The sequence below is a fragment of the Geotrypetes seraphini genome, chromosome 4 (genome assembly GCF_902459505.1).
Source record: "Geotrypetes seraphini chromosome 4, aGeoSer1.1, whole genome shotgun sequence".
NCBI classification, from domain to species: Eukaryota; Metazoa; Chordata; class Amphibia; order Gymnophiona; family Dermophiidae; genus Geotrypetes; species Geotrypetes seraphini.
In genome coordinates this window covers 249,715,128-249,743,108 of record NC_047087.1, presented here as the reverse complement: position 1 = coordinate 249,743,108, position 27,981 = coordinate 249,715,128, and the positions used below count along the sequence as shown (strand labels likewise).

Sequence of the window (27,981 nt, the reverse complement as noted above, 5' to 3'; positions counted from 1 at the left end):
AGCAGGAATCACAAGTTCAACAGTACTGCTAGCAACACAGACATATTTATGTAATATTTCTTGTATAAAAGTGTAACCTTGAGGTTGAACGGTCCATTGGCACAGATTGTAGGTATGTTGTAGAGAACATGGTTCATAGATCGCATAAGAAGATGGACAAACTTGTCCATGTTGAATTTGTTTACAATTTTTTAACACGTATGTTTTGTTCTGTTCATCTATTTGTTGCCCATAGTAAGTAGGAAACCATAATTGGGGTCCTAATACCAAAGGCATCACAGTGAAAGGACACATTATGGTAGAGTTCCTTACATCAAATAACGTAAGCAACCCTTCACAGGAGAAATCAGAACATTGTTTTATATCAAAATTCCACCATGTTCTATCTAAGGGCGTGGTTTTATTAAATAATACAAAAATCAATGAGGTATTTCGTAATTGTAACTGCTGGATAAAATTAATTCTTTGTTGTATAAAAGACAAAACACGAATCTCACAAATAGTCCAATGTAAGGCTGAAGAAACATTACTATCTAAAGTATATTGCTGTATTATAGTATCATTAACAACATGTAACATTAACTGATCATATCGTAGGGTTAGTTCATGATTATGTACAGTATTTGGCATCCATTTACCTTCCCATCTAAATACATCCGCTACTCCGGAGCCAAAAGATGCTTGTTTGCCAGCCAGTATTTCAGAATCAATAGTATTTACAATACCTAATGTAGTTCCCGCCCCCCCCTAATAGTTGATCCAGCCATCTTCGGGTCCTACATTTGGGTAGAATAGGAAAATTAATTTTCCATTCATATATCATTTCCTTATGTTCTAAACTGGTATTTTTGCATTCTCTAATATTTCTTACTAAAGAGGCATTTAATGAAATAGGATTAGTTTGGATAAATGTCATAATAATTACCATGTCAGTGCGGTTTTCAATTTTGGTTGCATTCCTACAAATTAGTCCCTGTGCCCTGTTAATGGGTAAGGATAAATTCCAAAATGTAGTGCTAGTAAACTTTTGTGTTTGTATGATATCTCGAGCCACTTGTTTACTAACTATATTTTGGGGGAAAGTATAGTTAGTACATTGGATCCCAGTGTGATTTCGAATGGTAATGCTAATTACAGAGGCATTCATCACCCAAAAAGGAGTTTTATAATATTTAGTGAATCCGGTATCTGTGTCATATCGAATGACAGGGGAAGGAGAAAATGTAAAATTCCAAATGTTACACAGGGAGTTTTCGCTGCATGTGAAATTATCTTGTTTTCTCATTGAGGTAGCATTTTTCCACTGGATCATGACGACAGTGGTTGGACGGTCACTCTTCACTGGCATTATTGCAGTTTGTCCGTACCATACCAAAGATAGAATGGTGATACACTTCCATGTTAGGTCCTGTGGAAAGAAAAAGAATCTTTATTCTCTCCTAAAACATTGGTCTCGAGGAGCGAAGATTGGACGTTCATAACCATCCACTAGTATTTGTACAATACTATCTTTCCCTGCAGCTATTACGGTGGCTCCTACTATTGGTTGGAGTGGTTTCTTCCACCAGATTCTCATACCAGCTTTAATTACATTAGCTGCCCCAAAGCCTGGTTCACTTCGGCCATAATGGTGCAGGGGTTTATCAATTAACTGTGGAGCTTCCATTTTAATTGCAATAGTTATCAATTGTGCAACACGATCCCCCTTTTGGAGAATGATAGCTTCTTTTCCAAGGTTTAATAACAATATTCCAATTTCGCCCCGATAGTCTGAATCAATGACACCCCCCATTATAGTTACACCTTTAAGAGCCAAACTTGATTGCGGACAAATCTGTCCATAATATCCCTTTGGAATAAGCACCCCCAAACCAGTTTGAATAGGTTTCACTATTTGTGGATCTAATTTGCATTCATTAGGGCAATATACATCTAGTCCAGCAGATCCATCAGTGGCCCTTATAGGAAGCTGTACTCCTGGTCTAACAGTCCAAAACTGGAGGGTACAAATTTTGTCACTTGCTTCAAGTGTGGAATACAGCATCCTATTCAGGGGTGTAGTATGTGAAGCTATGGGTCTATTGTTCAAAATTTGTAAGGCTTCAGTTAAATGTTCCCTCCACCTACGCAATGACTGATATCCTAATCTCTTTAATTGGGTTTTTAATAATCCATTCATTCTTTCTATCAGTCCTGAGGCTTGTGGATGATAGGCTACATGTAGTCTCCATTGAACATTGTTATCATTGATCCAATCCCTAATCATATTACCTGTAAAATGAGTCCCCCTGTCTGACTGTATTTCTAGAGGGTGTCCGTAATATAAGGTAATTAATCCTAATGCTCTAATTGTGTTTTCTTGATTGGCTTTCCGGCAAGGATAAGCCACTAACAACCCTGAATAGGTATCTACCATGGTACACACATATTGACATCCTTTAGACAATGGTAGAGGGCCTATATAATCTATTTGCCAAATCTGACCTGGTAGCCTGCCTCTGGCTATTTTCCCAAAAATTGGGGGCATCTGCTGTGCTGATGTGAGAGCTAGTTTACATAAATGACAATTACTGATTACTGTCTTTACCATATCTACAGTACAATGTATTCCTCTATCATGTGCCCACCTAATAGTTCCCTTCTCTCCAAGGTGTCCGGACTTTTGATGTGCCCATGTTGCCATGGCCATTTCGGAAGCAACATCTGTTTCCATGACCACAACGTGCGGGGTGGAAGAGTTTTGTTCTTCTGCCAACTCTGTTTCAGTGAGTTTGGATGCGCTATCTGCAACAGAGTTGAAAACAGTGTCAAGCGTATCTTTCACCACATGTGCATCTACATGGTACACTGTTATTACGGTAGTATTGGCCCATTCCAGAATATCTTGCCAAAGTCTGGCTCCCCAGACTTCTTTATTATGAATTGTCCAATTGTCCTTTTTCCATTTCATCATCCAAGTTGTCATTCCATTTGCTACTGCCCATGAATCAGTAAAGATATGGCATTGTTGTCCTTGTTCTAGCCGTATGGCCTGCCACACTGCATATAGTTCAGCATATTGTGAGCTCTCTCCTTTTCCAGTGGTTGTTAGCAGTTGCTTTGTGACTGGATTAAAGGACACGCCCTTCCAATGTCTCAGTTGACCCTGGTATTTGGAGGAACCATCTGTAAACCAGGTATGCTGTTGTTGTGTCTCAGTTAGTTCTTGATATGTCTTTCCCCACCGAATGGGACTTTCACATATGTCGTCCACTTGCAATGGGGTATCTTCTGTGGGCACATTAAATACTTTTTCATGCAGCATCGTTACTCCATGTAGGCCTGACTTAGCCCTCTGTTGGATGTACCATTTCCATTTTATGATACTCTGTTCCTGGGCATGTCCAATACGATGAGTTTTTGGGTCACTCATGATCCATGTCATAATGGGTATTTCTGGTCGTATCATTACTTCGTGTCCTATGGTCAATTGTTCTGTTGCTACCAAAGCCCAGTAGCATGCTAGCAGCTGTCTTTCAAAGGGTGTGTATCGGGTCCCAGTTTCTGGGAGAGTCCTATTCCAGAATCCCAAAGGCACTCGTCGTCCAGCTTGCTTTTGCCATAGGCTCCAATTAGCATATCGCTCCTGTACACTCACTTGCAATTCTACTGGACCCTCCTTTAATGGCCACAAATTCATGGCTTGCTGAATAGCTTCCTTTGCTCTCTGGAAAGCCTGCTCTTCGAGTTCAGTCCAGACAAAATCATATTTTTTCCTTGTGATTTTGTACAGAGGAGACAGGATTTGCCCCAAGTGTGGAATATGTTGCCTCCAGAATCCAAAAAGGCCAATAAAGGCCTGGGTTTGTTTCTTACTTTGGGGAGAAGGGAAGTTTACAATTTTCTGTTTAACTTTCTCTATCACTTCTCGACACCCTTTTGACCATTTAATTCCTAAAAATACCACTGTTTGTGCTGGTCCCTGCACTTTCTTTGGATTTATTTCCCACCCAGCCTGTCTCATTGTTTCTACTACCAATGCCAAAGCATCTGCAACTTCCTTTTCTGTATTACCCTGGATTAAAATGTCATCAATATAGTGTGATAGTTCTACTCCTTCAGGTAAGGTACAGTTATCTAAATGCTCTGCTATAATCTTGTGACAGAAAGTGGGACTATGTAAATACCCTTGTGGTAGTCTGGTAAATGTATATTGTCTCCCTTGCCAAGTGAATGCAAATTGTTCCTGACATTGCTCCACTATAGGAATAGAGAAAAATGCATTGGCTAAATCAATAACTGCATACCAAGTACCAGTTCGTGATTGAATTTGTTCAACCAGTGTTATCATATCGGGAACAGCGGCACTTAAAGGTGGCGTGTGTTTATTCAATTCTCGGTAATCTACTGTCATTCTCCAACTTCCATCCGCCTTATGGACGGGCCATACAGGATTATTGAAGGCGGAGGTAACTGTTTTTATTACTCCCGCTTTCACCAAATCCTGTATTGTATTGGTAATTTCTTCATGCCCTCCCGGAATGCGATATTGTTTCATGTTTACAATTTTTGTGGAGATTGGTACTACTATTGGAACAGGTAATTTTCCCACCACTACTGATCTTATAGGAATGGCTGGTGATTTGCCAAAACTATAAATTCCATCAGAAAGCTGTAAGGTTAGTCCTTTCAGGATATCTATCCCTATTATATACTCGGGAATCTCAGTGATCAGTACAGTATACTCCCGGATTGGTAATTGTCCAATTTTTAATCTCAGTTTTGTCTGTACTGCTTGTATAATTTTCCCCCCCAATCCTGATATTTGTATTCTAGGGCCCCGAAATTTTTTAGGGTTCCCATATATAATAGATGCCTCCGCCCCAGTGTCCACTAGAGCTTGTACCTTTTGCTCCCCAGATTTCCAATAGATATTTACCTCGACATGTGGACGCTGTTCTAATTTGGTCCAGGCAAACACTGAGGCTTGGCATTCATATCATTGATCCTCCCACCACTTCCACCCTTTTAAATCAGGATAAAGAGTGGAAGCAGTTTCCTCTGGAGGAGCAGTTGGCACCGGTATATCCTCACTCTTGCTTACTTGGGCTTGAGACATAGATTTCTTTCCTAATCCTCTGCTTTTGTACATTTTCCATAAAGTCCCGGTATCTTTCCCATCTATTTCTTCCCTCTTCACCCCATCTTTTATTAATGCCAAAAACATATCCCTTCGGGATACTCGATTAGCCCTGTTTGAATTGGATTGTCCTTCCCTCTTTTTATCAAAAGTAGTTTGAGGTCCCCAGTCTCCCAGATCTCCTAACTGTCGGACCGCTTCCAAGACTTCCAAAATAGACCTGTCTGTTTGATTGATCAACAGAGTCATAATTACCTGTTTGTATGCCGGTGCAGCATACCTGATAATTTTATTTCTCATGGATACAGTAAAAGGTAATGACATATATGTGTCAGCGTGACCTATTACTAAAGCTACCTTCATAGCCTCTTCCTTAATTCTCATTTGTGCATCTTTCAATGTATACCAAACTTTATCATTGGAAGGCCAGTCAGATTCAAGGGGATATCGCCTCGTGACACCCTTACCAATTACTTCTAATAGAGACCATTGGTTGTAATTTGTCGGATCGGGATCCTCCCGTAGCGCATCTTGTACTGCTGCTTCTTGACTAATTCGAACAAATTTAGGGGCATCTGTGGCATCTAACATAATCCCTGCTGCGCCCAACTCCTGTACCCGAATTACCCATTGTATTAGTGGCTCCCCGGGCCGCTGTGTAAAGCGTGCCATAATATCCATGACTTCTTGCTGAGTAAAGTCCTCCATAACATCATTTCTAGTTAGATTTTCTCCTGTCTGCAGATTTCCCTGTAATCTTCGTCTTCTTACTGGTTTTGCTTCTAAGCTTTCTGCCTGTTTTCCTTCATTACATATATCCTCCTCACTGGTATTAGAATTGGAATCCCAAATATCCCCATCCCATTTATCTGGATCCCAATCATCCGGAGGATGGGAAAGCAAAGTCCTAACCTTTTTGGCACTTATTTTCCCCCTCCGTTTTTTGTATTTATATTGAGCACAACGCACGGCTGCCTTTTCGGCTACATTTTGATAGGTGTCCACCTGCTGTCCTCTTAGTAAGACAGTTGGTACTGGTCCTTTGTTATTTGTTTTGACAACACATAGATCAGAATGTCATAAGGAGGTGTTACAGTAAACTGGCTTCTCATCTGGTTTCACTCTTTCTTTGATGTGATGTAGGCAACATTCAGGTCAAAATGTCAGATTGTCAGATAAACAGACTTGTGGATTCATGTCGGTAGCATGTTGACTTTCAGTTACCCCTCTGGCCAGTTTCTTTGTTTGGATAACATTCAGGTCCCATCTGGCGTTACTGTCCTTTTGAGGTTATTAATGAGGTGTTGCAGGGACTAGTAAACGGTTGGTCTTGCTCTTTTGTTCTCTGTTTTGGTGACACTCAGGTCTGTCCTTACTGATGTTATTTGAGCAGTACGCATTGTAACTGAAATCAGGGAAAAGCTGTTGGGTTCTTAGTAAAGCATTTGTTGTTGTCAAGGTAATACTAAGGTTAAGGAGGTTAGGAAAACAGACTTGAGGAGACATGTATGCTAAGTTTATTTACCCCCGGGCCCTAGGCCTAACAGTGGCAAATCCCACACTGCTCCTTGTGACCCTTGGCAAGTCACTTAATCCCCCATTGCGCCACGTACATTAGATAGAGCATAAATCCACCAGGACAAATAGGGGAAAATGCTCGAGTGCTTGAATGTAAATCAGGGGGAGGGGCATAATCAAAAGGAACGTCTAAGTCTGTTTTCGTCCAAGTCGCAAGTCGTCCAAAGTAAAAAACAGCTTAAGACACATTTTTGAAAAATACGTCCAAGTTATTTTCCAGTTCTTCACCTAAAAGCTGGATGTGCCTAAGGCCCCGCCAACAGAAGGGGCCTAAGACTCCCGGGCCTATTCTGGTTGGCCCAGGTGCCTTAGGCCCCACCTGTGGGCGGGGTTTCAACCGCCTGGGCCAATCCAGCCCCATTCCGGAGCCAGCTGGCCTGCCGTCCATCATTTAACAGGTATGGGGGGGGGCGATCGGTGGTTCAGGGGGCGGTCGTTGAGGGGGTTGTGTCGAGGGCAGGAGGGCCTGGGATCCCTCCTGCCTGTATAGTAGTGAGGGGTGGGGGGTAGGGGGTCCGCCTGGGCAGGAGGGGTTGGCTCCCTCCTGCCCTATCTTGTAGGGGATGGGGGGTGAATGGCCAGGAGGGCTTGGGCTCTCTCCTGGCTGGATCGGACTCGGGGGGGGGGGGTTGGGGATCACGGGGCAGCAGGGCTTGGGTTACCTCCTGCCCTGAACGTAACCGGGTGGATTGGGGATCACGGGGCAAGAGGGCTTGGGCTCCCTCTTGGGAGGTCGGGGGTGCCGCTGCACAAGAGGGCTTGGGCTCCCTCTTGCCCTGATGTTGTTGGGGTGGGGGGGTTGATGCATCATGGCAGGAGAGATGCCTCATCTCCCCTACCACAATGCCATCACTCCTCTACCTGAACTGCCACAACCCGTGGCAGGAGAGATAGGGCATCTCTCCTGCCGTGGGTCATGGCAGTTCGGGTAGAGGAGTGATGGCATCGCGGTAGGGGAGATGAGGCATCTCTCCTGCCGCAATCACTGCTGTATGGGGCAGGTAGGTTGCTGGGGGCCGCTGAGCTGATCGCAGCAGCCACGATCAGCTCAGCGGCCCCTTTTTCGGCACTTAGACCTGTTTTGACTTTGTCTAAGTCAAAACGTATAAGTGCCGACTAGGCAACCTTTCTAAAGTTTTGATTATACCTGCTGCATGCCTAGGTCTAGATCAGCCCACCTTCCGCCACCGCCCGCCCGTTCCCCTCCTCTAAAAATGCCTCTTTTCTCTCTGTGCGTTTAGAGGCAGGGGAAAGGCCTAAGCTGGTTTTAGATATGTCTAAAACCAGCTTTGATTATGGGTACTTGGACAATCAGGCTTTTTGATCGTCCAAGTAGCCATTTAGGCCACTTTTTAGACTTTTTTTTTTTTATTATGAACCCCTTAACTTCTTAAAAAAAACAGAACACGGATATATGCTATATACAAGAGACCCATCTGAATGCCAGGGAAGAAAAAAAAAAACCCATAGAATTATTATGTCTTCTTTTAGATGTAAATCACCTTGAACTAAATGCTATTAGAACAATTCAGAAATCTTGTATCATATTACATTGGCTAAAAACTGGCACGGCCAATTATCTTGCCACGCTAATTAAAAAAAAAGTTGAGCCTGGATTCCAAATTTAGGCATTGCTAGGTGTCCTCAATTAGGCCGGCTAATGGTGTATAATGTAGATATTCTATACAGAATCTAGCCCTTAGTGCATTAGCCCTTACTGTCACCTATATTGTAGACAGTAAGGCCTAAATTCTCTATTACTGCGTTTAACTTAGGCGTGCTTTAGACGTCGGATATAAGTGAATAATCATGGAGTTAAGGGTCTTAATTAATGTTAATTGGGTAATGGACGACACATAGACGTCCCTAGGTAGTACATAACGAACTAACGTCTATCGAAAGCATAGTCCCGTCTGCAGCTCTGGACGTGGGCGTTCCGTGGGCGGTCTATGGGCGTGCCAAGTGGGGACGCTAGATAGGCGCTACCTGGGCGAACGCGTGCGTCTAACTCTCGTGAATTATGTAGACGTAAGAAACCCTGGTCTAACTTGGATTTCAATGCCGTTTCAACTATCGTAATTGCGGCTCTTTGTTACACGCGAGGCAGACGTCTGCTGTATTTTTTATCAATAATTCCAATAGTGAATTTCAATAGGTATTTTTCATCTTTTCTTTGTCCTAATAAATATAATGACACCATAACAATGGAACACATTATATTGCATGGATAACAAACCACATTTCAGCCCAAACCATAATATAATATTCCCATGGCTTTTACAACCCCCTTTTTTGTCTCAACAAACAGCACTGCAATCGGCTCTCTTTTGAAAGCAAAGAAAAACCAGCACACATTATCAGCACTTAAAAAGAGAATAAACAGATACACACCTTAACATTCCAGCTTCCCTCATTGCAAAATGGAGGTGTTCAGTTGCACAAAACTGACCTCATTGTGACCTCATCAATCTGCATCTTCCAAAGTAATATGCCACAATTAAAAGACGTGGTGGGTGTTGAACCCACAACCTCTGGATGTTAGCAGCATAGGCTGGGCTCCTAACTGATAGAGCTACAGCTGTTTGACTGAGCTGTCTGTGCTTCATTAGGTATCATATCAGGATGAACTCAAATAAGTTTAAGCAAAGGAATGCCTAAAGATTTGGAACATTTTCAAGTAGAAAACAAATATGAAATATGTATTAAAGAATTGCAGCACAAATAACGCCTAAACGGAACCGATTATTTACAGTCCTATATGCATTAGTACAGTGCTCAGAATGAAGATTAGCGTGTAAGAAAAACAGAGCTCCACCTCACATGCATTCAAACACACTTGGGAATATGGGTTTGGGGCTCAGTGAAAGCAGCGCTTTTAGCCATTGAGCTAACACTCTTTTGTCTCAGCCTACTATGACATTATAGCTAAACTCCTTTTCCCTTAGCACTTCACTAAGATATGATATGACAAGGGAACGAGAGGAATTGGAGGTGTGGGTCAGTGAGGAAAGGCACTCTCTACCAATCGTGCGGCCTTTGAGGGTTCAAATCCCAGCCTGTATTTTACTTGTGGCGTATCAGCCTTCCAGGTGCACTTTGATGATGGTTTCCACTTCTTATAGGAGTTGAATATAACATTTCTCCATTTAAACATGGCATACGTTGTTAGTTTTGATCGTGGTAAAGTATACATTTCTGAAATGGTGAAGAAACAATAATATACAACGTCAGTAAGCGGTATAAGCAAATCCAAACTGCTATAAGCGCAAGAAAGCATTTGTAGCTCAACACGCTAATGCTCCTTTTCTGAGCTTTGCCATCTAAAACTCCCCGGTTTGACTCCCACCTTTGCTCATTTTAATAAGGTCCTAGTTTTTTCCTATTAGATCTTATAACATTTCCCTTTGCAGGCAAACCTATTTTCAACTTACCATGGCTCGGACATCCTAAGCAGTGATGAGAGCACATTAACCAGGCGATCCACAAATGTCATCTTGCTGCTTATCACTGCTTAGGATGTCCGAGCCATGGTAAGTTGAAAATAGGTTTGCCTGCAAAGGGAAATGTTATAAGATCTAATAGGAAAAAACTAGGACCTTATTAAAATGAGCAAAGGTGGGAGTCAAACCGGGGAGTTTTAGATGGCAAAGCTCAGAAAAGGAGCATTAGTGTGTTGAGCTACAAATGCTTTCTTGCGCTTATAGCAGTTTGGATTTGCTTATACCGCTTACTGACGTTGTATATTATTGTTTCTTCACCATTTCAGAAATGTATACTTTACCACGATCAAAACTAACAACGTATGCCATGTTTAAATGGAGAAATGTTATATTCAACTCCTATAAGAAGTGGAAACCATCATCAAAGTGCACCTGGAAGGCTGATACGCCACAAGTAAAATACAGGCTGGGATTTGAACCCTCAAAGGCCGCACGATTGGTAGAGAGTGCCTTTCCTCACTGACCCACACCTCCAATTCCTCTCGTTCCCTTGTCATATCATATCTTAGTGAAGTGCTAAGGGAAAAGGAGTTTAGCTATAATGTCATAGTAGGCTGAGACAAAAGAGTGTTAGCTCAATGGCTAAAAGCGCTGCTTTCACTGAGCCCCAAACCCATATTCCCAAGTGTGCTTGAATGCATGTGAGGTGGAGCTCTGTTTTTCTTACACGCTAATCTTCATTCTGAGCACTGTACTAATGCATATAGGACTATAAATAATCGGTTCCGTTTAGGCGTTATTTGTGCTGCAATTCTTTAATACATATTTCATATTTGTTTTCTATGAGTTAAATCAAACTTCAGAGGGCTTGGACAGGTGTTGAAGAATGATCCAGTTAGGGGGGGATGTTTTTGGTGGGGGGAGGGTGTTCAGCATGAGAGAGAACAGGTTGCATTAACTATTAGACAATGGGCTGCACATAATAAAAGCTGAAGCAAAATATTGATATGTAAAGGCAAGGCTAAAGAGTTACCAGGTGTCCTGGCTGAGAAATGAATATAACCTATTTGCTAACCTTACTCAAGACTTGAACCCCCTGATGTATGGACGATGAAAAAGCAATGCCTTAAGGCATAGAGCTATAGAGGTAACTTTGTTTAGAACATAGAGCTTAGAGATGTGAAGGAAATGACTACAACGTCACTACAGCTGTATATTGCAAAACCACATCCAATGCACATCCAATTAGATTTGAATCCTAACGGTTTCTATGACGTCCGCCGCTAATTAGGCGTGCTTAGTATATAGAAAGCTTTGGCACAGCCATTTTGCCTATGTAAGACCCCCTCATGTGAGTTGGTGTTTGTGGTGTTCTGTTTCCTCAATGATGAAACTTTGTGCTATGACTTGCTTGTTCTCCTTTATACTCCCTTCTGCCTTTGACACTCCTCCCCACCCCCATTATCTGTATTTCCTTAGTTTATGGATTTTTCTGGGTGTTGGTGTGAGGGATTGTTGGGGACTTAAATTTTGTGTTAAGTGTGGAGGGGAATAAATTGTTAGGGAAAAGAAGGGGCCAGGTCAGGTTACACACAGATGCCCACACCCACCACTCTCCCTGCTTTCATAATGTCATTGTCTGCCCCACCTCCATTTTCCATAGTAGCAGAGTACACCAAAAAGAAAGAGCAGAGGGGGCCTACAACATTCAATTAACTCCATGTGGAATGGATGGGAACCTTTGTTTAAATATGGGAAATATGTCATCAACCAAGGCAGCTACTGCACCAGATGGGATACATATTAATGAGATTCTTAAGTTGAATGCAGGAGAGGTGTCTAGATATGGCCAGACTTGGGGGAGGGGGGAGCAGAGATATGCTGGATAGTAGTCTTGAATGAGAAAAGATAAAAGCAAGAGGTGGAGGATGTCATGGAGGCAAGGAGAGATTAGGGATGCAAGGGTATTTGCTAACAGAAAGGGTGAAAGGTTGCCACTGGGGATGGAAGGAGATTAGGGAGTAACACTAGGTTTTGAGGTGGAATGGAGAGATGGCATGTAGGTTCCAGCCCTCTCCTCCCCTCCCCTGGTATGCATCAAGGAAAATAACAAAAGAGAGGGACAGATGTTGATGCATAGGGAGCTAGGTTGTGAAAGGTGGGATAAGAGGATTGTAAGGGATAGCGCTAATGAGCATGCATGAGAGACCTGCATCTAATGGAGGTGTCAGCCATCAAATCTACCACGATGCATATCCATTAGGGGTATCCTCAAACCCTTAACTGGCCTAGTGGTCGTTCATGACACTGTTGGGACATACCTCTGTAAACCACATGATACAGCAATGTAGCTCTGGGAAGCACCTAACGAATACAATATAAGCTGAAACACAAACACACTGTCAGCTATATATGTTTCATTTATTTGATGGATTTTATTGTAAAACATAAATCCATTGACTTGCTGTTGTACATAATAGATGGAAATATGCATAATATAGGATGCAACCACAAAAAACAAAAGGGAACAAGCCTAAAGAAGTATTTAATACCTTATTTAACTCAGATGGTGCTCAGAATCCACGGATGGAATACAAAAAACTCAGGATGGGGAACAAACCCCTAAAGAGATTGGTCATTGAAAGTGCTTCATTCTGTTTAGCATGTCCATAACATAGGTGAGTATTCAATGATTCCAAAAAATATAGTTTCAAAACGTGCAAGCAAACTTAACTTAAAAGTCCATACAGCGATGGTCCGGCAGGGTTCAGACGCGTTTTGCCAAGGAGGCTTCTTCAGAGAACCCGCTGTGCTGTGTGCAATTAATAATTAAATGCTTCCTGGTTCAAAGAAAAAAGTTTTTCATTTCCTGTGACAAGGATGAAGTCAGGCAAATGTCCAGGCTGCCAACAGATGGCAACGGGTTGCACCTTAAGATGAAGTCAGGCAAATGTCCAGGCTGCCAACAGATGGCAACGGGTTGCACCTTAAGATGAAGTCAGGCAAATGTCCAGGCTGCCAACAGATGGCAACGGGTTGCACCTTAAGATGAAGTCGGCAACATGGCTCCTGGAGAGCTACAGATCCTTGGAAGGGTGTAATAGTTATTATCCAACTATGATGCCCTCGATGGGAGTTGAAGCTGATGAAGATTGGCACTCAGGCCAGGATGCTATCTGGATGAAAGATCTGCAGTGACTGAACCGTGATATAGAGGCTGTGGCGTGTACATGCAGAGGAGGTCCAGCGGAGCCCCAGGGTCCATGCGGCATGACTGGCCTGGGAGTGTTCAGAGGACATAGTGGGTCCTAATGGGGGTCCTTTCCTTTTCCCTTTCCCCGGCCACGGCCTCGACTCCGGCCACGGGTGGCCGGGGGGGAACCTTGCCTGGTGGGAGCCTGGCTGGAGGAGGTCTGGGAGGTGGATTGAGGTCCAGGATCCCCATGGGAGGCAGTCTGGGTGATGAGCTGGGGGAGAAGTTGTGAAAGAATGCCACACATGTTCTCCAGCGCCCGGCGAGTCCCTGCCTGCTCTTCCAGGATTGCAGTCTGCACAGCACGTGTTGCAGACTGCTCGGCCACCAGGGAGGCCAGGTGCTGGTTCATTACATGTGTGGCTTCTTTTATCTCAGCCACCTCCCTGATGAGCAAAGTTTGTCTTTGGTGGAGGTGGTCACCCACCTCCACCAATTGACGGTGGAGCTCATCAGGGGGGGCCTCCAGCTCATCACCCTGATGGAAATCTTCCTCCCCCAGGGCTCCAACCTCATCCACCTCTTCTTCCCCCTCCAACTCTTCCCCCTCCTCTACTGCCCTGTTGTCATCGTGGGGATGAAGGGGGGCGCCGGTGCAGCTTGTGTATCAGTGTTCTGAGGAGGAGGGGTGGCGTATGATGTTCCAGCCACTGCTTCCTCCTCCTCCACCTCCTCATCCCCTTCATCCCTATCAGCAGCAGAAGGAGGATGGGACGCCTCTGCAAAAAGACAAGAAAATACACATTGGTATTAGTTGAAAGCGGTAACATCTGAGAACATCATTTGAATTGCATCACAGGTCACAATACTGTACATCTGGTCATTTACAAGGTATTATGCAGGCTAACATATGGAACATTAGCAACGTATTCCACATGTTAGGCTTCCAAGAGTATCAAAACAGGCAATGGCTTTTATTATATTACTATGAATTGCATTGGTTGTATAGTACTGTTGTAGTTTAGAAAGATATAAAATATGAGTAAAAACACCAACAAGTCAATGGCTTCTATGTAAAGTGATCTTACCTTGGTGCCCCAGGGAAGTATCAATGGCTCCCACAACAGGACCTATTCCAGGACCCACTATGTCCATCACCTCACTCTCCAGGACAGTCAGCTGGAGGTTGCCGCAAGGACCCTGCGCATTAATTCGTTCCTGCTTCCGCCGGACCTCTCTCCGCAGGGCACGCCACCGTTTTTTCAGAGCCTCTATATCACGGCCCTGATGGTGTACAGCATCTATGTCACTGCAGATTCTTCTCCAGATAGCATGCTGGCCTTCTATCCCAATCCTATCAGCTTCCCTCCCAAAGAGGGAATCATAGTTGGCCCCAACTTGGGCCACAAGGATCTGCAACTCTCCATGCAAGAAATTCGATTTTCGCTTTGAAGCCATGTTGCAAGGTGTAGCCATCTTTTCAGGCTACTTATAGAACACGTTCAAAAACACCCCCTGTACAACACCCAATGAGGTGTGATGGGCGTGGTTAGGAAGTGGGCTAAGGAACCGCACCCGAACGGCGCCCAATGGGCATAGAGAAAGTTTTCCCACCATGATGACGTCTCACGCTACATAGGCGTGCATGAGTATAAGAAGGTCCAGGTGAGCAGCGTTTCCTTTCTATACTATCCTATCGCTTATGCAGATGTTTGAGACTTTACTCTGTCTTAGTCTTTTACATTTCTTTCCCTATCTCTGCCTCCCATTTCCCTCTATTCCACAGAGCCATTAATACTGGCCATTCTAATATGTGGTTTTATCTTTTCTAGAAGCAGCTCAGATAGTAAGTCCAGGTGAGAATGATATTTTGTAAGCTACTTTGAACTATCATAGAACTAAAGAAACTAACCAACCAAAAGTGACTTCTCTTTATGGCCTTTCATTGTGTGCTATTGTTTATACTAGTTATTTTATTTCTGATATCTCCTACTCTCCATTCCACAGGGCTGATAAAAATGACTCAGAAGACTGATAAAGACCATGCTGGTATATATTTTGCTGGTACACAAATGGATATGTAAGTAAAATGGATGTGTTCATACATCTGAGAGGGTTTACTCAGAGTTAAAGTTAATTCTTTGTAGAATCTAATTACAGGCAAATTAAAATCAGGTGAGGAATGGTTCTGTGTACTAACTCATTGATAAGAATAGGTCGGGTATGTTGGGGGGGGGGGGGGACACTGCCATTCAATGGATATCCAATCAACATGGTTCAGGTGGAAAACTCCTAATGAGTGCCTAATGGCTGCCATATTTAATAAGGATTCTAAAGGTATGTTAGCAGCTCTGTTACTTCTAGGTGTGTGTTCTGCCACAACTTCAGTGTTTAATTTAGGAGACATAGGTCTTTGTTAACAGTTTCTCTCTATTCTTCATTTCAGACCAGAGCAGCAGCTCAGCACACCAGTTTGCACCTAGCCAAACAGTTGTAGGTGAGAATGATATATGGTAACCTTTATTTGCTTACTCTTGAGTCACTCTTCACACAGGTATCCTTAATGACTTTCAGGAACAATAGTAAATTGATAATGTTGGCCTCATAGAACACCATGGCACGCATTCCTGCTGTTATATGCACACAAACTTTTTGTTTTCAGTTAGTCTATTCCCTCACATGAGTTCTAAACAGTAGCAGTGGAGGATTACAGGTGATACTAACCCACACCATCAGCAAGTTAAGGTTATTGCCTTAACACCTATACCACGGTGACATCTAAGCAGCTCAACATATATGAGGTTAACACATTGCTTCAGGGAAGGGAGGACCTTGGGGGTTGAACCCCCCTGTTTGTGAACGTTGTGTAAACCAACTTCTCCTCTTTTCTGTTTTCAGGTGTCTTAGACAGGCAAGTGCAGTATTGTCAGATGGAGTTTTTATAGTACTGAGAGCAGTGCAGCTGTGAGCATCTTTGTGGTTTCCACACCTGCTTTACCAAAATAGTGCAGCTCAAGAACCAGGAGGATAGATTGAGGTATCTGGCCTTTACTTCCATCACCTTCCGTGAAAGGAAGTAAAACCCACATGTCTCATTTGGATTCTCCTGGTGTGGAGCCAACTCATACTAGCAGTAACCCTATTCGTTAACAACATATCTACCACAGTGACTTATATTCTCTTCCTTATGTAGCCATTTACTTTGGAACAGGGACTGGTTTACTTTGCACATCATAGCTGAGATGTTGTCATCTACCTACAGTTGCATATACCCTTGCATTCACTTACTTTTTTCCTAGATTCTGCAATGATTTGACATCAAAGTGGCTAGCAGGTAATAGAATGAATGACAGACCCCAATAAAGATTGTCAAACTTTCTATATGTCACCTTGTTGTTATATTGAAAAGGGCCCATTCAGCAGTCCCTCCTGAACCCCTATCTACCTTGGACTCTGTCCACTAAACTTCTGATGCTACAAGGTTAACACCACACAGGAAAGTTTAAACCATAACCAACTTTTTTATTAAAATATAAACTTTTTAAAACTTGGAAAACTTTTTTTTTAAATAACTATTTACATACACATAACACAGGGAAAGAGGGTGGGTGCCCCCCAAGAGCAGCTTGAGCTACCTCAGGCGAGGGGGGCGGAAGAGGTGCAGTCATTGAGAGGGTGTATGGCTGCTGGCACCATGCCCTCTTTCGGCTATCAGCCGCAAGAGGGCATGTTCCATCCTCTCCACACACCCTCTCAATACCTGCACCTCCTCCAAGATGGCAGAGTAGGCCGCCATCTCCCTGGCCACCCCCTCCTGAGGCTGGTCGGGCTGCTCCTGGGGGGGAACAGCAAGGAAAGGGGGTGGGATGGGAACAGGAAGGGCAGGAGAGTGAGGGGAAGGGCTATGGGTGGGGGAAGGGGAAGGTCCAACAGGGGATGGTGGTGGTGGTCCTGGAGGTAGTGGTGGGGCAGGCGGTGGGGGTCCAGGGGGCAGTGGTGGGGCAGGCAGTCCAGGGGGCAGTGGTGGGGGCAGTGGTGGAGGTCCAGGGGGCAGTGGTGGTGTGGGCGGTCCTGAGGGCTGCCAGGCCTCCTCCTCCTCCTCCATCTCCTCCTCTATCTCCTCCTCTTCCTCCTCCATCTCCTCTTCCTCCTCTGCCGAGGACCAGGGTGGGGCTCCCTCCATCACCTGCGGGGCCTCCTGAGGGGGTGCCTGCGCTGCTGCTTGACAAGAGAGAAATAGGATACAGTCAGATATGTCCACAACACTTTTGAACATGACATTATTTACTACGTTATTTTCTTCAAATGCTAATAACAGGATGCAAAGCACCTACTCCACTGTAAACATCAAAATGTAGCGTAAGTAAGTGAGGCAAGTAGAACACCATAAAGCCATTGTGACATGATATCACAATAGCAGCTTTACTGCAGATTTTATGATTAAGAATGGTTTACAGCTACTCAAGCATTTTCATCTATTTATTCTGGTAAGCTGATCACAAAGAAACACACACTGGACTCATTACTCACCGGCTTGTGCACGCAATTCCTCCCTCACCCCCTCAAGGAAGGCCCGCTCCTGGCGCCTCAGCAGTCGCCCCCTTTTCCTGAGATCCTCAACCTGGATAATAGAGAGAAAGAAAGAACAGAGAGGGAGGGATATGATGAGTGCCATCTAGCACTATGGCATAACATGTTTACTTAAGTATTGACCTCTATAAGCACAAAAAATGGAGTACACTGCCCTCCAAGAGCCCCTATCCGCTTTGGTGTCTGCCTCCACCCCCTTCTGCCACATGTTTTACATGAATTTATTCACGTACACCAGCATTTCCCCTTTCTGTGCTGGAGGCATCGCTATCTCTCTACTGTACCTGGGACAGTGGGGGGGGGGGAGGGGGGGTGTGAGGTGACATGGACAGCATCACAAGGAGGAGGTGGGATTGAACTCACAACCCCAGGGTGCTGAGGCTGTAGCCTATCAGCACTGCCCCACATTACAGCATGTCCTGGTGAGCTTACAATCATGCAGCAGGGGCAATAAAATAGTTTGGTCAGAAGGAGCAGCGTGGCTTGAAACCCCTGACGTCAGGGTACTGACGCTGTCACTTTAAACGTCATGCCACTATCTCCCTAGACCAGCAGATTGATACAGGAGTGTTTAAGGTATTTGAAATGACATAGCAGCACTTTGGGAAAGTTGATGTCAAGATGTTTCGATTACAAATGTGAAGCTTGTGACCCAAAAATTAGTTGTGTGCATGTTGTGAATGGAATAGATGCCTTCTAGGAGCTGAATTTGTCATTTGAAATCCTACTACTGCTCCTTTGGGATGTGCTTTAATTTCAGTATTCAATGTAAAAGATTTATTATGCACAATTGTAGTTTTTAAAAGGAATCAAAATTTACCCACAAAAACATGAACAATTTGATTGAGACAGGTTTCCATCATTACATTTTACATGATTATTTGTGAGGGCCTGACTTGGAATACTTACTTCCCTGGGACAGGAGGCTCTACGATTGTAGCGCCGGGTCAGGCGGGTCCAGGAGTCCCTGAACTGCAGGTATGACCTGCGATGGCCTGCCACTCTGAAATAGTGGTGCTCATGCACTAAAAAGAGCCTGGCCAGCAGCCTGGAGTCTTCAGTGGTGAAGTTTGGCTGTCTCCTGGCAGCCATTTTAGGAGAAATAACTGCGTATGAAGAACGGGCGATTCTATGACGTCACAACGCATAAAAACGCGATGACGTGTTTGTGCCGCTTGGGCGTGCTTGCAGCAGCCGCTCCGCGCTACATCAACACTATAGATTACATCCTAAACCACGCCGATATAGCTGTTATACAAAAAAGTACAGCAGAACGCTTAGAAGCTTACCATGTAAACCTAATGAAACTTCACCTCCCCCAAACACAATGACAATTTGTAAATTAAATAAATGAAGATTGGGAAGTGAGGTTCACATATTTTAGCTTAGCTATGCATGGGTGGGTGGAAAAACAAAATCATATTCTGTCTTTGGTAACCTTAGTCAGAACTTGAACCCCTGACCTTTGGGGAAGATACAAGCAGTGCTTTTAAGCACTGAGCTATGTTGGGGACTTGGGAATGGGAGTCTCCAGAAATGGCTATAGGTACAAGCTTTGACAAGGGGTAATCATTGCAAGTATTTACAGGTGTATTTGATCTATGCACACCCAATGACTGTGCAAACAGATTTCAAAATTGTAACGGTTATGACGTCAGACGCTACATCGGCGTCGAGAGTATATAAGGATCTTTAAAAAATCATTATTTTGTCTCCTTTAGACTCCCGTGCGTTCGTGCTTCTGGTGGTTGATTTGTGATAGTGTGACTTTGTACTGTGATTGTATTGTTTCTCCTTTCCCCCATCTTCTCCCTTTTGTTGTGTACTTGTCAGTTGTGTCTTTGGTCTGGTATTGGTTTGAGAGATGATTGATGAGTTTGAGTTTGTCTTACATGTGGTGGCCCATGATAGATTGCTGCGCAGAGGAAGGGGTCTGGTGGCGGCCCCGGCCCCAGCCCTGGCCCTGGCCCTGGCCCCGGCCCCGGGGCGTGGGCAGGTTAGAGGTAGAGGAAGAGGTCCGGCTGTGGCCCTGGGGCGTGGCCAGGTTGGAGGCAGAGGCCCAGGCCGACGCCGACGCCAGGCCCCCAGGGTATATAGGCCCAGGGCAAACTTCCTTGATATGACAGATGAGCGGTGTATTGGTCTCTTTAGATTTAATCGGGAGACCATAGTTCATCTCTGTGACCAACTGCAGGTGGATTTGGAGCGCACCACTCTTAGGGGACATTCCCTTCCAGTTTATGTACAAGTAACTACAGCCCTGGGGTTTTTGGCTACAGGAACCTTCCAAAGGCCCCTGGGAGCTGGGGCTGGCATCAGTCAACCGTCTGTATCCAGGATAATCAATAAGTTTTTGGAAGTCTTTTTAAGGCGTATTGCTATGTATATCCAGTTTCCGATGAGTGAGGCAGAGCGGCGACGCACAATGAGGGGTTTTGCTCAACTGGCACGTTTCCCCTCTGTCCTGGGAGCTATAGACTGCACACACGTAGCACTCAGACCACCTGCTGAAACTGAAAGGCAATTTAGGAACCGGAGGGCATATCATTCCATGAACATGCAGGTTGTCTGTAGTGCTACCATGGAGGTGACAGATGTGTGTGCCAGCTTTCCAGGGTCCTGCCACGACGCTTATATCCTGGCCCACTCCGGCCTAGGTGGCAGGTTCCAGAGGGGTGAAATCCAAGGTGGATGGCTGGTTGGTGAGTTAACGTACTACTGCAGATAAAGCTTTGCTACATTAACCGCCTTTCTCTCATTTTACCACAGGGTCATGGCTAACTTTGGAGGTGATGCAGAACAATGGACAACAGATATGTGCCCCTTTTCTAATATTGTTTCTCCTTGCAGGTGATCGTGCCTATCCCCTGAGGACATGGTTGATGACCCCAATTGTGCGTCCCCAACAGCCAGAGGAGGAGCGATATAACCGGGCCCTGAACACCACAAGGACCATCGTGGAACGTGCGTTTGGGTTGCTCAAGTCCCGCTTTAGATGTCTACACCGCTCAGGAGGGCAACTGCTGTACAGGCCCGACAAGGTGTCCAGGATGTTTGTTGCCTGCTGCATGCTACATAACCTAGCGCTGAGAAGACGGATGCCAGACCCTCCTGAGCCGGTCCAAGACAGTGACGATGATGAGGACATCCAAGCTAGACGCAGGCCTCTACCTGAGCAAGAAGAGCGTAGGAGAGGGCAGGTGGTCAGGGACAACCTAATAAGAGCCCATTTCTTGGGATAATGGTGAGTATATTTATGTGAACCCCAAACAGCTTCTCTCTCTCTGTCTGTCTCTGTCTCATGTGAGTGAATGTGATGATGCCTCTTTCTCTAGGCTGAAGTTAAAGTTCAGATGTCCCTGACCAGCAAAGCAAGAAGTTGTTGGTAGCAGCTCAAGTATTAAAGGTAGAATAATAGGTAAGCTATCTTTGTTTTTGGCCTCATTCACTATGTTGCTCCTGTATATCATTCCATTAGCAGGCTTTATGATGAATTGCCCACATGTCAAATAGCTAACAGCTTTCATACTCTTGTTGCAGGTTGGATGTCCAAGACTTTCATCGTCACCATACAAGGGCATCGTAATGTGCTTCTCGATGGCCTGGTATGAGCTAGCAGTTTAGGACCTCTTGGTTTTTTGTTGTTTTACCAACAACAAATTGTATATCGACACATGCTGGTGTTAGGTTAGCATGTGTGTTGATTGAACACCCCCTTAGTTTTAGGTATAAATGACATCTATATTGGGAGCTCAGAGAAAGCAGATTGGATGAGTTATACTGCTAAAATGTTAAAACTATGGCTATCAGAAGCCTATATGCTGCTCAGCTTTCCACACCTTGTAGGAGTTAATGATGGTATGGGTCTACAAGTTTCTGTGTAGAATAAGACTAGCACCCCCCCCCCTCCCTTCTCCATGCTGGTACTTCAAGTTCAACTGAAGCTATAGGATAACTGTAGGTATTGTAACAGTTTGAGGTGGGGGACTTTTCCAATGTATTAACATGCTTCCCCTCTTTGCAGGTGTTCGGGCCCAGCTGATCTCCTCCTCCTCCTCATGTGGCTAGCATCTCATCGTGAAGCTGTTCCTGTGATACGGGCGGATCCTGTGACGTATTCCTGATACTTGTGCATAGGTAGGTATGAGACATTTGTGCTCACTTCTACTAACCTTCAACATTCCAACCAGTGTGTGTAGGTTATTAGCTCACATATGGACTCTGTAACAAGGAGGATGGCTTTTATTTCCCTTGCTTCTCTGGCATAAACCTCTGGCCTTTATTCTCTGACCTCCTTACTTTCCTGTCTTTTTCCTACATCCTGCCTTACCCTACCATGAGGAAATCTTAATATTTCACAGGCACTGACATTGTACCCTTTCCTCCTGTAGGCTGGGAGTTGATTTGGACCTAGGAGTGGCTTACTCTGTATACCGGTGTAGCTGTGATCCATCTCAGCAAACTGCAGTTGCATGTGTTACAATTTCACACCGCTTTTCTGGACTTTTGAGTGTCAATGAAATAACATAATATTCTACAATAAAAATCTTAAACCACTTAAGGATGTTGTGATTACTTACCAAAGGAATGCCATTATTGTAGCATATAGGACGGCGAATGTTAAGCGCCTAAACGGAATAGATTCATTCAGTAGTACAGTTCGGTTTTAACACCCTCAACTCCTTCAGCTGACACAATACTCATTTGAATAAAATTACAAGATACAGACCAATCACATCTCATTTTCATCTGAAACAGCACATTAGCAATACCAGATACAAAACATTTGAAAAGTTGAATTTGTGTGTGATCAAGACAGCACTTTTGAACTATGTATTCAACCATACTTGAGAATATGGATTTCGAGTCAGTGAAAGCAGTGCTTTAAACCATTGACCTACCACTTTTTTGTGTCAGCTAATTGTGATATGATAGCTAAGCTGATTATACCTTGGCACATCACTAAGGTATGCTATGACAGGGGAACCAGAGACACAGGTGTAGGTCAGTGAGTAAAAGCACTATATCGATCATCTGTAGGTTGTGAGTTCAAGTCCCGGCTTGTCTTTTACTTGTGGCATATCTACCTTCCAGGTGCACCTTGATGATGTCACAATGAGATCAGCATTGTGCTGCTTGCTACTTCCTCTTCCTGTGAACTGGAAGCCACATTCAGGTTGAATCAGTGTTTTGATTCTGTTTCTTGTTGTGAAGAATGAGCTGATTGTTGCAATGTTTTAAGACCAGGAGAGTCTTCTTTCAAGCAACCTCTCTGAAATAATGTCTCTGGCAAATCGAAAGAAAGCTTATTGCATGACTTAGGTGCCTTTTCTACCAGTCTTTGTGGAACTTAAACGAAGTTTATATGAGGTCTATATAGTGTTCAAAGTCCTATCCTTTCCACTTCCCTGGGACATGAGGCTCTTCTGTTATACCACCAGGTCAGGCAAATCCAGGAGTTTCTCAATTGCAGATATGACCTGTGATGGCCAGGCACTACAAAGTAGTGATGCTCGTTTGGTAGGAAGAGCCTGGTTTGGCTGTGTCCTGGCTACCATTTTATAGGAAATAACTGCATATGAAGAACAAGTATAGAAAAAAACATCGATGACGTATATATGCCTCATGGGCGTACTTGAAGCAGCTACTATACTCTACATCAATACAGTTCATTACATGCGCAACGACGCCGATATCGCTGTTATACAAAAATGTACAGCAGAACGCTTAGAAGCTTACCATGTAAACCTATTGAAACTTCTCCTGCCCCAAACACAATGACGTTATAAATTAAATAATGCATGTTTGGGTGGGTGGAAAAAAAAAATATTCTGTCTTTGGTAACCTTAGTCAGGACTTGAACCCCTGACCTTTGGAACATACATGCAGTGCTTTTAAGCACTGAGCTATGTTGGGGACTTGGGAATGGGAGTCTCCAGAAATGGCTTTAGGTACAAGCTTAGAAGCTTACCATGTAAACCTAATGAAACTTCACCTCCCCCCCAAACACAGTGACGTTATAAATTAAATAAATGAAGAGGTTCACATGCTTAGCTATGCATGTTTGGGTGGGTGGGTGGAAAAAAAAAATATTCTGTCTTTGGTAACCTTAGTCAGGACTTGAACCCCTGACCTTTGGAACATACATGCAGTGCTTTTAAGCACTGAGCTATGTTGGGGACTTGGGAATGGGAGTCTCCAGAAATGGCTTTAGGTACAAGCTTTGACAAGGGGTAATCATTGCAAGTATCTACAGGTATATTTGATCTAAGAACACCCAATGAACGTCCAAAACGATTTCAAAATTCTAACGGCTTCTATAATGTCAGATGCTACTTTATGGTTAGGGTTAGGGCTACAGTTAAGTAGCTCGGTAGCTCAGTTAGTAAACAAGCTGTACCAGTTATCCATAGGTTATGAGTTCAACTCGCAGCTTGTCTTTTACTTGATTATAACATGAGGGGTTTATGCTGCAGGAGTGTGTTGTTGGGGTGTTGCAGGGGTGTCTAGGATGACACAGAATAGTCACTTGCATTTTCTACAATGCATTTGAATTTCTTAAGATGAAACCTTAGTGAGCCGGGGAGCAAGGTCACCGCAGCCTCACACCTCAGATGAAAAGGTTAATTTATGAGCGATCTGGGACAGTCTTCAGCAACTCGGAGCCCTCCTCCCGGCTGGCCAGAAGGAGGAAGCTTTGGCGGTGGTGATTTTGGTGGTGAGGGAGGGAGGGAGGTAGGGAGGGAGGGAGGGGGGGAGTCACCTGGCTGCTGCATCTGCACTCCTGCTGGCCACAGACCTACTGATCACAGAGCAGAGATCACAGAAGCACGCAGGTATGTGCGCATGCGTGGCTAGGGTTTATATATATATATACACGTATCACATCTAATTTTCATCACAAACACATTAGCGAGACTATACACAATACATGAAAAAGTTGAGCTTGGGTTTGATAAAATAAACAGCATAATTTTGACTCTGTATTACATTTATTGAACCATACTTAAGAATATGGGTGTTGCATCCGTGACAACAGTGCTTATGAGCCTCAACTGACTGTGATATGATAGCTAAGTAGAGTATACTTTAGCACATTACTAAGGTATGCTATGACAGAGGAATTAGAGACAGAGGTGTAGGTCAGTGAGTAAAAGCACTATCTCGATCATCTGTAGGTTGTGAGTTCAAGTCCCAGCTTGTCTTTTACTTGTGGCATATCTACCTTCCAGGTGCACCTTGATGATGTCACAATGAGATCAGCATTGTGCTGCTTGCTATTTCCTCTTCCTGTGAACTGGAAGCCACATTCAGGTTGAATCTGTGTTTTGATTGTGTTTCTTGTTGTGAAGAATGAGCTGATAGTAGGAATGTTTTAAGACCAGGAGAGTGTTCTTTGGAGCAAGATATCACTTCTAAACTATCCTCTCTGAAATAATGTCTCTGGCAAATCGAGAGAAAGCTTATTGGATGACTTAGGGTGCCTTTCCTGCCAGTCTTTGTGGAAGTTAAACGAAGTTTATAAAAAGTCTATATGGTGTTCAAAGTCCTATCCTTTCCACTTCTAATAGGAGGTGAGTATGACATTCCTGTATAGCTTTCTGTGTAGCACACATCTACTGGTTCCCACCTTCCATTACTGATAATGTAAGTTCAACACCCACTCGGTACGTTTCATTTTCTAGTTTTCCTTTGAAACATAACATATTTCTTTTCCTTGTATTAATGGTAAATTGTACAATTCTGATACAGTGTTTTAGTTATGTTTTTCATCATCCTATACTTATCAATGCTGAATGTGTGATAATAAAGAGTATATATAAAGTATAATTTTAAAAAACAACAAATAACAAAAAACAAACCCGTACTTACGTCTATTTGCGCACGTCTATTTTGAGGGACGTCTATTTTGCACGACGAGGGACGTCTATTTTGCGCACGTCTATTTTGCGGGACGTCTATCTCACGCCTAAATATAGTTAATTGTTATTTACGTTTACCGGACGTCCAAAGCATGCCTAAGTTAAACGTACTAATAGAGAATTTACTCCTAAGGGCTCCCGCATGAATCCTGTGCTAATCAGTCAGTGCACATCAATGCCCACTGTGACAAGGATCTTGTCTTAGATTCAGGAGAACAGCAAGTCAGCCCTATTAAGAACACCAGAGTTTTTTTTTTAATTATTATTATTTATCATTTTATAAATAATTATCAGACTGGATGGACCATTCGGGTCTTTATCTGCCGTCATCTACTAAGTATAACTTGTACAGAAAGCAAAAATTTAAGTTTAAGGATACATAGCCATAATCATCATATTAAAGTCCAAAAATCAAAGAAACAAATGAATGAATAATACATATCCATATTTTCAGAGAAAAAACAAAAAGAGGAAGAAAACTCCATTATATTACTTAAATTTTAACTCAAGTCCACTTTGAAGATCAAGATGTACAAAGGACAGTTTAAATTAAGAAAGAAAAACAAATAGTGCTGAGATTAATCTAAGCTGAGCTCAAAGTTCCCTAATCATCTAGGGCTAGATCTTATTGCCCTTTTCTTTTTCCAAGCGAGACAGCGACAGGAAGGTCACCAGCTGTGAAGGATCAAAAAAGACAAATTTCTGAGAAGAATAATACACTATGCATTTACATGGGTGACGTAAATAAAAGGTTGCCCCAAGGGCCAACATCCCTGGCTTTAATAGTAGAAATTATTTAAGACGCCTCTGGGTTTCTCTGGCAAGATCAGGATACATTTGTATCTGCATTCCTAAAAATGTTTTCATTTTATTTTTAAAGAAAAGTCTCAGTAACCAGTTTTTGTCCGGGGCCAATGCCACTGTTAATAATAAGGTTGCTGGGACTGCCTTTTCAGTATTCGAGGATTCCAATATAGTGGACACATCCAAATTTTCCTGTTCAACATCTTGCTGTTGTTTCCGTTGATTAATAGGAAGATAGTAAACTTGTGTAAATGGTGGTATCATATTTTCAGATAAACCCAAAATTTCCATCATGTATCTTTTCAGCATCTCCCGAGGTGTAATCATTAAGACCTTAGGAAAATTTACCAATCTTAGATTATTTCCACGGGAAAAGTTTTCCAAGGACTCTAACTTTCTTCTAAGATTGGTATTATCCTTAATTAATGTTTCATAAATTTGTTTGGACTTAAATGACTCCTGGTTGATGCTGACAAACTCTTTTCTAAGCTCTGTTGCTTCCTGTTTTACTTCTTGTATATCTTTATCATGATGTTTTATTTTTTCTTCTATTTGATTTAATTGAGGTTTTAACAAGTTAGGAATATTGGCAACCAGGTCCCAGATAGTTTCAAGTGTTACCTCATGGGGTCTCTGAAGATGAAAAGAGTAAGCTGCAGATTCTTCTCCCTCTGGTGAAACTGCCTGTTGAGCACTCTCCTGGATCTGTCCGCTCTCCTCTGCTGTCGACTCCTCTGTTTCTTCAAACAGACTCTCTTGAAAATGTAGAGAGTCTGGATCCCTGCTCCCTCCATGATTGACAACGGCCTCCAGGGCTGAAGATACTCCCTCTTTGGAGAGTTCCCCCTCCTGCGGGGAGCTGGTAGCCTGAGGGCGTGGGGGCGGAGCCCCTGTGTCGGGGCTTAGCGTGGTCTCAAGTCCATGAGAGATCGCCTCCGTTCTGCCCGTTCGGGGCGTCTCTAGCGGGAACGCCTCCGACTGTAGGGAACTCTGCATGCGGCGAAACAGCTCCTCAATGAACACCAGAGTTAAAACTGTGAAACATCCAGAGGCTAGGAAACATCCTGAAAGCAGCCCTAGCCAAGCTACTGTGCCTTTAAGAAGCACAATAGCTCAGTCTTGCTATAATGGTGCTGAGTCCTTTAAGAGTAGATTTGTCTTTGATAGAGTAGGGAGGAGTTTTTTGCTCCTAGTACTCCTTTTTAAGGGCCTTTCTCGTCAGGAGAGCAGGGATCACTGCTGGAACTAAAAGCCATACCAAGGCAAGGAAAGAAACCAGCCTTTCCTTTGGAACAAAATCTAGAGAGGAGGAAGCCAAATGTACCTGACTAGGAA

At 43.6% G+C, this 27,981-nt stretch overlaps 1 protein-coding gene across 1 annotated transcript; it reads right to left on the bottom strand.

The window, feature by feature from the left end:
* Nucleotides 1-1,025: 1,025 nt before the first annotated feature.
* Nucleotides 1,026-27,642, bottom strand: LOC117359750. The gene is made up of 2 exons (XM_033942969.1): nucleotides 26,738-27,642; nucleotides 1,026-4,958 (listed from the first exon to the last, which is right to left on the bottom strand). Exons 1-2 carry the CDS (start codon nucleotides 27,640-27,642, stop codon nucleotides 1,430-1,432), a joined length of 4,434 nt encoding a protein of 1,477 aa, XP_033798860.1. The 3' UTR covers nucleotides 1,026-1,429.
* Nucleotides 27,643-27,981: the final 339 nt, after the last annotated feature.

What these genes read in the sequence shown, in the direction of transcription:
- LOC117359750 (XM_033942969.1), bottom strand. Translation starts at nt 27,642, where the DNA reads ATGCAGAGTTCCCTACAGTCGGAGGCGTTCCCGCTAGAGACGCCCCGA. An exon ending in TTGGCCCCGGACAAAAACTG is followed by an intron (nt 4,959 to 26,737) that starts GTTACTGAGACT and finishes CCAAGCCTCAGT; the next exon opens with GTTTGCCTGGACCAAATTAG.